The 13,519-nt window shown below is 44.1% G+C and overlaps 1 protein-coding gene across 4 annotated transcripts in view; it reads right to left on the reverse strand.

Annotated features, from left to right (window-relative positions):
- The window catches only part of HCFC1 (host cell factor C1), a 124,794-nt gene that overhangs the window by 69,610 nt on the left and 41,665 nt on the right, over positions 1 to 13,519 (reverse strand). For all 4 annotated transcript variants that reach the window (XM_085871347.1, XM_085871345.1, XM_085871346.1 and 1 more), the window contains exons 10-11: positions 10,148 to 10,324; positions 9,501 to 9,734 (exon numbers count right to left, since the gene is read on the reverse strand). In XM_085871347.1, coding sequence (XP_085727473.1) covers positions 9,501 to 9,734; positions 10,148 to 10,324 — 411 coding nt within the window. The remainder of the gene's footprint in view (positions 1 to 9,500; positions 9,735 to 10,147; positions 10,325 to 13,519) is intronic.

Here is a 13,519-nt window from a genome sequence, read left to right on the forward strand (position 1 = left end):
ATTAAGTTGAAAAGTGAGGGTGGAAGAAAACAAATAAAAAAAATATACCCATCAGAAATGGGGAATCCCCCGCCATTGAAAAATAATTGAAATCAGATAAGCGTTTTTCCATTTATTACAAAAAACATATTGGAGTCGGCCATCTTGGATCCGGCCACGCCCAAAATCAATAGGGTTCTTCCATTTCAGGTGGTACATGTGTGACCCAAATTTCAAATCAATATGGCGAACAGTTTATTAGTTATCACACTCACAGCTATAAATGTTGACGCCCAGCTGGACGGACGACCTGGGTGACAATATCCCCCTTCCGCCACGCGGCGGGGATAAAAAAAAATACCATCAGAGATGGGGAATCCCCCGCCATTGAAAAATAATTGAAATCAGATAAGCGTTTTTCCATTTATTACAAAAAACATTTTTTTCAAGATGGCCACCCCAGTTGGCCATCTTGGATCCGGCCACGCCCAAAATAAATGGGGTTCTTCCTTTTCAGGTGGTACATGTGTGACCCAAATTTCAAATCAATATGGCGAACAGTTTATTAGTTATCACACTCACAGCTATAAATGTTGACGCCCAGCCGGACTGACGGACGACCGGGTGATAACAATATCCCCCTTCTGCCACGCGGCGGGGGATAAAAAGGACGGCGGGGGATAAAAAGGACCGTGGGTCCTGAAGCTCACTTGGATCAGGAGCAATAGTCACTCAATTCCCCCATGAGACCCTGATTTTTTTTAAATGTTGTGAACAAGCTTTGGTACATCGTTGTGGGTGATGAAGGTTGTGGTCAAATGTCATCGAAACAGTGTTCGTAGTTTCGGAGAAGGGCTAATCCCTTTTTATTTTGGGGGGGGGGGTGGTTAATGAGCTCGGATTTTGATGCGGTCAATCCACCTTCGCTTAGCGTCAAATATGAAGCTTTTGGCCTAGTTTAATCAAAATTGTATTTGGTTCAAGCAATAATAACTGAAGTGTTTACAAACTCAATGACTGTTTCAGTGACTGACTGACACTGCTGGATTGCATAAACTCACCACTAAAGTCCAGGTGAGCTAAAAATGAGGGCTTCAGCCAATGTTCCACAACATGATCAAGGATTGTTGTGGACGCCGATTACTAGTTCAACCAATTCCTCATCCCAAAGTTTTTTTAACATTGTAGTGAGGGACGAAAATTAATAACACCTCATCAAGGTAACTTTCCACAAAAAGTAATTATTTTGGGACAAATTATAATACAAACACAAGGCATGAATGGTGTTGTTGTTGGAAATCTAAAAGTTTCAAAATTCATGTGCAAGCCCATATTACATGCTTCATGATGTATCACTTTGTACAAGGGTGAGCCTAAAAGTATCCGCAATGATTTATTAAAAACTGTGTTGCGTTAACGACCATCCTTATTGTAGTTGCAGGTACAAGTACGAAATGTCTGCGCCATTGTGAAGCAGTTTCAATCTTGAGCAATGAGTAGTTGGGTCATGATAAGGGAGTTAACCTGACTGCTCCGCTGTAAGTTTGCACCCAAGAGCAGCGTGTGGTGATACGATTTTTGTGGGCTGAAGGTGCACCATGGACAGAAATCCATTGCAGACTTTCAGCACAATATTGGAACAGTGCTTTCTCACAGCGGAGCATGTACGATTGCATTACCATGTTCAAAAATGGAAGCAAAAGTGTTACTGATGATGAACGATAGACATACACATCCACAACAGAAAAAAACATTGAATGAGTCCGTGCCAAGATTCTGGATCACCGACGTTCGACAATTGACGAAGTGGCACAACATCTGAACATCAATCATGGTTCTGCACATGAAATGATCAACAACTGACTTGGCTTTCATAAACTTTCTGCAAGATGGGTGCCAAAACAACTCACAGAAGAGCACAAGCACAACCGAGTGACAATCTGCCAAAGCCCTTTGAACCGCTTTCGTCATGAAGGGAACGATTTCTTGAAACGCATTGTCACTGGTGATGAGACAGAGAGCAAACACCAGAGTATGGAGTGGAAACATCCGACGTCACCAGTCAAAAATAAGTTCAACTATTGGCCAGAAAAGTGATGTTCACACTTTTCTGGGACTCACAAGGCCCAATTTTGGAACACTATCAAGAGAGGGGGACACAAGAGTAAACAGTGTCCGTTATTGAGAAATGCTCCGGGTGAGTTGAAATCAGCTATTCGATGGAAACACCGAGCACTACTATCACAAGGTGACAATGCCCGTCCACACACTGCCACCCATGCTGTAGAACCCCTCCGGAAATTGAACTTTGAGGTGTTGTTGGAGCATCCTCCGTACAGTCCTGACCTGGTCCCTTCGGACTTTCACCTGCTTGGTCCACTCAAAGCCACTTTAAGAGGCCGCCCCTTTGCTCGTGACCAACAGGTGAAAGAAGCGGTGCATGTGTGGGCTCGTCACTCAGCCAAAAACTTTTTTTCCTCCCCGATGACATACAGAATCTTGCGAACCGATAGACTGTGTGTTTAAACGGGGGGAGGGGGTAACTATGTAGTCCTGCAGTGAAATGCTGTTTTGGGGGTCAACCTTGCACTTGCGTTCCTATAAAGTTTTTTCACGGTTTTTATATCTTTGAAGGGTGCTGAACAAGAATCCAAGTGATAACATCCTGTCAGGTTTGGGCAATTTGCATAATATGCAAATGAAGTCGGCCATTACCGAAATTCAGTTTTTTTGCTGTATCTATGGCTATATATTTGATAGGATGGATATAATGGTGTCTAAACCTAGGTTTTCATGGTCAAGGAATATAATAATACCAGTTACAAGTGTCTGAGATGGTGGCCATCTTGGATTCCAAGATGGCCACCACAGTGTTTGGCTATATATGGGATAGGATGGAAGTAATGATTCTAAACCTAGGGTTTAAGGGTCTAGCAGTAATGGGTAAGGATAATGAATGCCTTAAATGGGTCCACGATTACGGGGTGGGGTGGGGGTGTTCCGATATCGTTTGGCATGTATTGACCAATATCATTTTCTCATTTCAGACACCAGAGTGAGATATGAGCCAATGCTTATTCCATCCATGTAAAGGCAACTTTACAAACAAGCCCTTGTCAACATCTGGTGCAGACCGTATTCGAAGCATCATCCGGGCAAGTAAGATCTATAAAGATGATCTCCATGTGTCTTTGGAGAAAATGCTTGCTGAAGATGAAAACCCATCTGTCCAGTGTCACCGACAATGTGTATCAATTTATACATCGCAGGTGTCTATAAAACGATTTCTGAAACATAATGATACTGAAAACGCATCACCAGCTCCAAAGCAATCTCGTCATTCTGATTCGCAAGGAACGACATTTAACTTCCCAGAGCACTGCATATTCTGTGGTGCATTATGCATCATGGATCGCGATCCAAAACATCCAGATCGGTGGAGAAAAGTCACTTTGTGCCATACGGCCGATCGTGCTGCCGATCGCACCGACAAGCAAAAGATATTGGACACTTGTTTCGAGCGTCAAGACAACTGGGCAAAGGATGTTGAAATCCGTGTTGTTGGAGCAGTGAGTGATCTACATGCGGCGGATGCAAGATACCACATCGACTGTAGGGACGCATTCATGACAGATCGTGCTATAGCAGCAGCTGTCAGAAGCAGCCTTGATCCGAGTCAAATATCTTTGGACTCTGCTTTCATTTCGGATACAGTTGATTGGAAAGAAGACATGACAAAAATATGGAACTCTGTAGATGTTTATTACCTGTATCTTGAAAACGGTGGACAGAAGTTGTCCCGTAGAGCCTTAGTTTCTCATCTGTCAGATGATTTTGGGCCTGATTTACTCATTTTAAGTGGTTCAGGTGTTGCCAGCTTTTTGGTGTTTCAGAGTAAGGCATCAGGCCTGTTACATCTGGTAAATGATGAAGACGACTTCGATTGTGTATTAGAAAGGGTTGCAAAACGTATTGTCCATGAAATGCAGAGGTTACCAGCTGATAGGAAAGTATACCAAGCTCGTGTAGACATTGATATTGCACTGGACTCTGTCAGTGAAACACTTCGCTCACTGTTAGTTAAAATGTCTGACAAAATGAACTACACTTTGTCAGCTGCTCTCATTGGCAACATTGTCACCAGCATTTTAACCAATCGATCCACCCCTCTTCATATTGCACTAGGTGTTGTCCTCAATCAGAGGTCTCTGATTGAACAGTTCTATGATTGCAGGGTAGCTTGTTCTTATGATGAAATATTGCGGTTCAAAGCTTCAGCAGCAGCAGCAGCGCTCAAGAACTTCACCATCATGGGTATGACCTGTCCCAAAAATGGTATCATTCAAGCTGTTGCAGACAACTTTGACGCAAACATATCCTGGCAGAACGGACTTGTTGGCACCCATTCCCTTGCCATTGTAATGACTGTTACTGACAGGTACTTGACTGAGGAATCACATCTTGAGACATTCCCTAGACTGACAGCAAATGAAATGCAGCAGCAGGTAATTGATGACATCCCTGTAGAGAGATACAAAGGTCCCAAAAAACCTGACATGCCTGATACTGAGGCTAAGCGAGCTCTATTGCCATTACGTGTTCTCGCCGCACAAGTGGTATCACTTTTGAGAGCCCAATCCCTCGACTTCGACTTCTTGCAAGCCATTGACTCTGATGAGGGCATACCGGAGTTCAACGGATTCAATACTAAGTTGTCAAGGGAACAGGGCCATACAATAAGACCAGCCACAAGAGCCATTTATCGCCCATTGATAGACATGAACCCAGCTGACCCCGACACAATCCTGACAGCAATGGTAAACACACAAGATCTAACCAATAGCTGCGGACAGCGCATTACCCTCTTCAACAATGACAAACAACTATACAGGGTTGCTGTCGGCATAAAGTGGGTCTACCAAAACCGGTTTCTTAACTTTATACCAAGACTAGGCGGAATGCACCTTCTGATGAGTTTTGTTGGATGTGTTGGATACCTAATGGTAAACACTGGTCGAGAAGAAATCATGAAAACAAGCTTTGGAGGTGTTCCGAAAATGCTTAGTGGGAAAAAGTTTCCTCAAAACGTCAGAGCTCTTCGGCTTGTTGTGGAGGGAGTCCTAAGAGGTATTGTTGGACAGTTGGAGAGTCACACCGAACTTCAAGAACATCTAGAAGTATTTTCACAAGAGAGCAGGACGACACGACTCTGGGTTGACTGTCTAATCAAGCCAGTTTTTCTTATGATGCTCTTTGTGCGAGCTGAACGTGAGGCTGACTGGCCACTACATCTATATGCAGTCAAAGAAATGATGCCGTATTTCTTTGCTGCGGGACATCACCACTATGCCTGTTACGGCCTTTATTACCTGAGGTCGATGGAATGTCTCCCCGGTGACATCTTGCATCGTTTCCTGAAAGGAGACCATGTGATGAGGCATAAACCCAGTCTCTGGAACGGTATCTGGTCAGACATGTTTATAGAGAGCACCTTTATGCGATACGGCCACGGTGCTAGAGGCATCATAGGGATCACTCTCAAGCCGTATGCACTCAAACGATGGGCTCTGAGTATGCATGCATGCACCAAGATTGTCAAAAGTGTTGCAGACATGACTAGAGGATACAAAGAGGTTGATGTCACGAGTCATAAAGAAGAGAAACCATATAGGATCCACGGAGAAAACCAAGACAGGTCAAAGATTCGAGAGAAACTGCAATTATGCATACAGCCACTGGATAATGACGACCATCAAAAAGGCCTGGTGAACATCCAAACCGAACAGATACAACCAGAGTTTGTAAATGCAGAGCATGCTGTTGACATGGGCAAGGCACAGATGATCACTTTTGAAAGTAGTCTGCCATCTGGCTTCAACGCCCCTCTATCCAAGAAGGTTGTCACGATGGCCGTCACAAAGAAATCCATCAAGGTTGGGGGCAAAGATGTATACGATGTCAATCTGATATACTCACGGGTGTTGGGGCTTCAACAAACACAAGACATTGACTTACCAACAGTTCTCAAACATGAACTTGCCCCCATGCTGACCTCCATGTTCAAGGAAAATGGCACCATGTGCATAGCGTCAGCAAAGTCTCCACTGAAGAAAAAGCTCCAAGTGTTAGTTTCCTCACGTATTGTGCAGAAGGCAGAAACTGTTATAATTGACGGTTGCGCTATCCGCTGGTGTGTCCACTGGCCATGTAAGGGTACAGTCAAAGACTTTGTGGACAATGTGTGCAGCTTCATCATCCGAAAAATGTCGCAGGGGGATGGTCTATCTTGTATTTGATCGATACTTCGATTTCAGCATCAAAGGCACAACACGGACAAAACGGTGTGGTCAGCAAGCCAGTAGATACCTTCGCCTAACCCTCCAAAGTCCTCTCCCACCACAAAAGGTCATCCTAACTATAGCGGACAACAAAGTTCAACTCATCAAGTTGATATGCACAGAACTGCTCAACATAGGTGAAAAGATGAAGAACAAGCTCGTCCTAACTGGCCAAGACCCTGTACCAATAGAAGTCAGCTGCGATGTCCTGAGACAGAGGGAAGATCTCGAGAACTTTCATGAAGAAGCAGATGTAATCATGGTTCATCAAATGTCGAAGCTGGCAGTAGAAAGTGCAACGGCCATTAACGTACTGTGCGATGATACAAACGTCTTCGTACTGCTCCTACATTTTTACCACAAACTTGATCTCACGTGCGGCCTAACAATGGAATCTACTCATTCTGAAAGAGCCTTGGTTGACATAGCAGCATCTGCCAAAGAGCATGCTAAAATAGCTCCACAGCTTCCAGCGATGCACTGCCTTTCTGGGTGCGTTACTGTTGCGCAACTGTTTGGTGTTGGCAAATCAACTGCCATCAAGATGCTTCAAGCCATTCAAACACTCGAATGCTTGGGTGAGCTTGATGCTCCAATGTCAACTATTATAGATGAAGCTACCAAATTTATCGCGAAGTGTTATGGGTGCACGACAACTGCAGACATGTCTGACACTTGGGTACAAGTATGGTCCCGAAAATGGGGCGAAAGAACATGACAGCAGCGCCAAAACTAAAGACTGCCACCAACAAGCCAAGCATTCGTAGAAAATGTTTGACGTGCTCATTTCCAGATGGCAATTTGGAAGGCGGCCCTTCAATCAAAGCCCCCCCAACATGAATCCAGAAGAGTACGGATGGGCGCGAGAGGAAACTTCCAAGTCTCTTCTTCCTGTTCCAATGCCCACAGACGTTGCACTTGCTCCACCACAAATTTTGGAGTTAACAAGGTGTGGTTGTACTTCAGGCACCCCATGTAGAACAGCGCAGTGTGGTTGTTGTGCCGCTCATTTACCATGCACTTTCTTCTGTGCATGTCATAGGGATTCAAATATCAATTGCCATAATGAATGTACAAAACAGGTAGAACATGACATTGACAATGACGAGACCGACGAGGAGACTGCTGATGACGCCGACGATGATGATTGACCTCTATTACGCACTTCGTACTTCTAGTCCTTATAATGGTACCAGCTATTATCCAAAATGTTGGTTAGAAATAGAATCCATTCCTGCCTTCATAGATTTCATGTTGATACAAACTGTCCTATCCCATATAGCCATAGTCCCATAAATGGAATCCAAGATGGCCACCATCTCAGACACTTGTAACTGGTATTATTATATTCCTTGACCATGAAAACCGAGGTTGAGACACCATTATTTCCATCCTATTCCATATATAGCCATAGATATAGCCAAAAAACTGAATTTCGGTAATGGCCGACTTCATTTGCACATTATGCAAATTGCCCAAACCTGACAGGATGTTATCACTTGGACTCTTGTTCAGCACCCTTCAAAGATATAAAAACTGCAAAAAAAAAAAAAAAAAAAAAACTTTATAGGAACGCAAGTGCAAGGTTATGTGGAATTCTGCAGGACTAATGTGGAAAAATGATGCTCTTGTGTCTGCTCCATTGCAGTTATATTATTTAAATAAAAATATATTGGGGATACATTTTGACTTACCCTCGTACAAGAATTTGGGAGGTTGAATATTAAAATAATTTATATGATTGCGTAAATACACTTCCAAATACAAACCCTTAACTGGAGAGTTGATAGAACATCTTACCCCACACAGTGTTCAAGTCGATAATTCAATTTAAATAAAATCATGATTTTAAAAGTCGGAAAAAAATTGCGTGCCTGTTGTATGTATCCTTTCGTTTCCCGAAAAACAGTAAGTTTCCTGTTTGGAATGATTTTCAATTTTGTTTGACTGCCAGACAAGCAGTGTAAAATTTCTATTTTTTTTTTTATCTCTATCTTCCCTGTGCATTTGCAATTGGGACGAATTCAGAGCCAAAGTACTGCTAAAGTACAAGTTCATGTTCCGATTTGTGTTCAAAATATAACATTTAATTGACATTCATTGATCATAAACTGACGTTTGCAGACACAGACAGACAGACAGAGAACCAATTGCTAAACCCTGCTTTGTGCTTCGCATACGTGGGGGTAAATAGTCGTGGGAATTAACCCGAGATACTTGCTTATGTATCGGTATGTACACATTGTTGGTACATAATTTGAACAGGTCTGATGGGCAGAACATTGTGTTAATGTCACAAATTGTAACAGGCCACAACAACTGATACACTGTTGTTCTTCATTTAAAATCGTTAAAAGTTTGATGACACATTTTGATCATTTAAAAACAGTTGTCTTTTAACAATTATATTTTGTGGCAATAAAAAAGTTCAAGAAAGACACAGGGATTGTTTTATAGAATGAACAAATTAATTGTCTAAAGTGCAATTTCAAATATTTTAAAGCAATATAATTGATAATGTTAGGAAAAAACAAAATGAGTAAAAAAAATTTAAAATTAAAAGTTTCTACTGATCTTCACTGTCACGCAATTTGGTCAAATTTGTTTTTTTAATATCAAACATTTTCTAACTATTTTGCTGGATCTTTCGTGTCCATAAAAGACTGTTTCTGTTCCTGCTGTTTGTCATAAAGAACATACCAGGCCCACCTGGATTTGTCCACCATCTTTTTGAGCTAAATTATAGAACTCATTCCCTCTTTGCAGCCATTCTCAATTGCCATTTCTTCAACAAGAGTTGATCAGTGTCGAGGAACAAATGCTCTTTCATCATAAACCTCGTTGTTCATCTTCCAATAAGCATAAATAATTCACCCAGTTAAAAAAAAAGTACCAAACCTGAACAAAGGCAGGGTACAAATGTCCTGCTGAGTTGGTTTTCCCATGTTATATTGGATTCTGAAAGATGAGGTGCTATACTTGCATGCATGGTCCTCTATGATAATTAAAGGGATAATTAAAACAGCTCAAAAATATCTTTGGGCAGAAGTGATTGAACAAAATTCCATCTCCTGACACAGCGTTAAACACCCATGTAAATATCAATTAAAAATAAATAAATAAAATAATCCTCAAGCAAAGCTGAAAAAAAACTCCTTGGAAAATAAGTCTTGGGATTCATACCAACGTGCTGCCTTGGGCGACAGAAATTGGGCTTTTGACGAGGGTGATCGTTTTGGTTACCCCACCGATAACAGTTGTGACGACCTGCGTCTGCGGCATGACTGAAATTGTGCCAGACTTGTGCACAGTGATTATCGGCCTTGCCACAGAAGATGCACCTACAACACCTGCTGAGGTTGAGGTCATCACCTGTGCAGCAGCACTCTTCAGCATTGATGTTGCTGGTGTATTGACCTATGAAGACAGCAGTAAAAGTTAAAATTGGGTTTCAGGAATTAGGAGACAACACACACACACACACACACACACACACACACACACACACACACACACACACACACACACACACACACACACACACACACACAACACACACACACACACACACACACACACACACACACACACACACACACACACACACACACACACAGCCCTATCTTTTCAATATAGCTGGCATCCCTCCCCCATCACTCCAACCACAGGTGGGTAAGTACTAAAAATGATGGCGTCATATAGAAACAGAAACATTTCCTTGGTAAAGAAGAAGGGAATAAAAATTGATTGTAATTTACCATTAAAGCATCCTTATTGAAATGTACCAGGATATTAAAAATGGTGAAAAACAAAATCCATCATCAACCTACCGTGACAGCACTAGGTGAGACCTTAACAGCACCAGCAATGGTGTTTCCTAGAGAAACCACAGTGGGTGTAGCAGTGGTGGCAACCCCTCCAACTGCTGCCGGAATCTTTTGAGTGGCCGCAGCGGCAGCGACAAGAGCAGCCATACCACTCATTTGTGGAGTCCGGCCTGGCATAGTCTGCGAACACAATCATCTTACTATGAATTTGCAATTAGTCACTGGCTTTGACACCAACACAAATATTAATGATGGATCCTAGGCATCAAAAAGCTACATATATCGAGCAGTTTCAAATGGAGCACCTTGCCGCCGCCATTAGAGCATTTAAATTGCATCAGATGTGGCAATAAATGTGAATTGTTGCTCCCAGCTTGCCGGCTCGATGACAGAAGATTCCATTTGCATTTTTGCCGTCTCACTCCCCATCCTGTTTAGAATCCCGTGCGGGACACGGGCAAATTACTTGTTATTCAAAGACATAGCACGTTAAGATAATTGTGGGGTGACATGGTCAAGTGCTGAAGTCTTTCCGAGTAAAACCTAAACGGCACGGTTCCAAACATGTGCTTTGTTTGAATAAAGACTGAAGTTCGAAACAAATCAGAACCCCTTTATTTGAAAAACACCAATTTGCAAATGCATTTGTGCTGTTAATTTATCGATGGCCAAATATCCGAATGGAGTCATCAGCAAGAGCAACCAAAAGAAAGTTGTACGATGAACCTATCCAATCTTCACAAAGGGTAAAAAAGTGGAAAATCCCCTGTATCCATTAATTATTTGCTGACGACTCAACCCGTCAGACAAGCAGGCTGCAGCCTCTTCCCTCTCTTCAGACCTTGAAATAAATAAATAAATCACGAGCTGGTCAAATACTTGGAATGTCTTTCAATCCTGACAAATCTCACACACTCCCCTATCTCTCTCCGAAAGGACGGTCTGGCAAACCCTCCTTTCGACTTTCTTAACAATCCTCTTGAAGTTGTCATTCAAACTCCTGGTTCTCACTATCAGCCATGGTCTTTATTGGACAAATCACATTCAAAAGTTGGTCTTCAAACCAGCTGTCGAATGGGCATCCTCTGTCATACAAAGTCCTTCCTTGGCACATCTGAACTCCTATCCACCGAGAAGGCTTTCATTTGCAGCTGGATGGAGTACTGCTCTCCCCTCTAGGCTGGCTGCCCTAATTCACATCTTGCTCAGTTTGATGCCTTGGAATCCAAGGCCTTCAAGATCATTGGAATCTCCCACAATGAAGCTGAGTCTCTGGGCCTATGTTCTTCATTACACGGCCCACAAGCGACTGGCGGCCCTTGATGGCCTAAAATGTGGCCCCTGACGTGCGGTAGATAAGACATAAATGTGAAAACACCCATCATAAAAGCTATCATATTGATGCAATGGTTTGAAATGAGTGTTCAAATGTGGAGTAAAAAGTAACATAACTACATCAGTAGTTGGCTGTATCCAAACAATTATTGTTCACCGCAAAGAGGAGTACGTGGATCGGGGCCTAATAGCAGCCGTTATGAGTCCTGCAGGTGGTGAGGCGGCTCTCACATGGATGTCTTATCGGCAAAAGTGGCCGCCCTCTCAAAAAACACACTGCATATCACTGCTCTGGGCCTATCACTTTCACATCGCAAACAGCTCGGTAGTCTCTCTGTCTTCGATCACACCAATTGTTTGTCCAAGCCTGCCTCGATCTTTGGCCTTCAACTCTGTTGTTGGTGTTTCACCCAACGTCTGTTGTTACTTTTGTCCTGTTGCGTCTAGGTCTAGTCAGTGCAATAATACTGTTGTGGTTGACCAAATTCGCAAACCACCATTCAGGTCCCTTAGGTGAGATATCTCGGTAAGTATATGTGAAGTTAGGCCCAAACCCGCTGTCTAGAGGGAATAAATGTCATTCATGCGGGCTGCGACTCTTCAGGATAGCCGTTTTTCTTTTACTATCTTTATTTTGGACCAGCCGCCATTATTACCACCACCAACCACGTCTCAACAGCCATCACACAACAACCACCAACCACAACGCCGCTTCACAACAACAACCACCAACCACAACGCCGCTTCACAACAACCACCACCAACCACAACGCCGCTTCACCACAACCGCCACGACCTTTACCGTCACAACTCGCCACCATCGCATCCACACCATCTCGCGCCACTCGTGGGCACCGATACTGGACTCGTGCAGGGCGCGCACCGAGCAGCGTATTCAGAGACATCACAGACTTTCCGAAAAAAAACGGATCAAAAACGACTCACGCCCACTTTTGTTCCGTCCAATCGGTGAGCGAGGGGCGATTTGGCCCCGCCTCCAGGGCATTGGAGGGCGGTCGCTATATGCAAATACATGGATCAAAAAGCATTCACGCCCACTTTTCCTCGGGCCAATGGGGAGCCAGTTAGAGAGGTGAAGGGTCGGAGGCAGAGGGTCAAGGGTGAAAGAGCGAAGCCACAGGGCTTATATAAACGGCTGCGTTCGTCAGTAAAGAGAGTTGTGCGGAGTTCAAGAGAGTCGTCGGTGGAGCTGGAACGAAGTGGGAGAAGTCAAGAGTGAAGAGTTGGGACGAGCCAAGAGAGGAGACGGAGAGGGCGAGTAGACGGAGCTGTGGAGAGGTGACGGCGGCGAAGGCGGACGAGGGGGTGCTCGCGTCGGTGCCGGGAGCTGCAGAGGGAGAGGCCAGCAACGCGACCGAGGTGGAGGAGGAGACGCTCGCCGCGGGACCCGAGACAGGGTGATATCCTCCTGTTTCCCCCCGCGCTGAGATAGTGCGACAAAGGGGGCCCCTTTCCCACCCCCTACCAGACACTGTCCGCGAGGCCCGCGGAGTTGAGGCACCACCGCCACTTCGCGTCTCATCATCAGACGGGTAGGCCCGACACGGTCTCGGCCCCAGGCCCGCCTACCCCCCTCATCCTGGAGGGTGGTTCTCTTTTCTTTTGCTTTGGGAATATGTGTTGTCGGCGCCGTCTGTGAAGTAAAATTGTATAAGTGTTGCCGTGTGCCCGGTAGTCGGTTAGATCTGCATTGTTGCATTTGCTTTTTGTGTAATATTGCATTGTCTTCTTCTTTTACATGTGCTTTTGGTGGAATTGTATATGTGTGCTTTCCGTTCATCGCGAGATAAATGTGCTTATTGTTGAACTGTTTTCCCGCTTCGCTTCGTCTTTTCCTCTATTGAATCCCCATCTTGCTTCACGTAAAAAGTTGGTCGTGGGCTCAAACGCCCGATAATTAATCGAACCGTCGAGGCCGACGAATAACACCGCTCGGTTATCCCGATAGTACGGAACGGGTCGCTTAAAGTGGCCCGTGTCCGAAGTCGACCTGCGGCGAGGTGTGATCGCCCGGTCTAC

This window comes from Eptatretus burgeri, chromosome 2 (assembly GCF_056783735.1).
Source record: "Eptatretus burgeri isolate ZD-2024b chromosome 2, Ebu_testis_v1, whole genome shotgun sequence".
In the NCBI taxonomy this organism is placed as follows: Eukaryota; Metazoa; Chordata; class Myxini; order Myxiniformes; family Myxinidae; genus Eptatretus; species Eptatretus burgeri.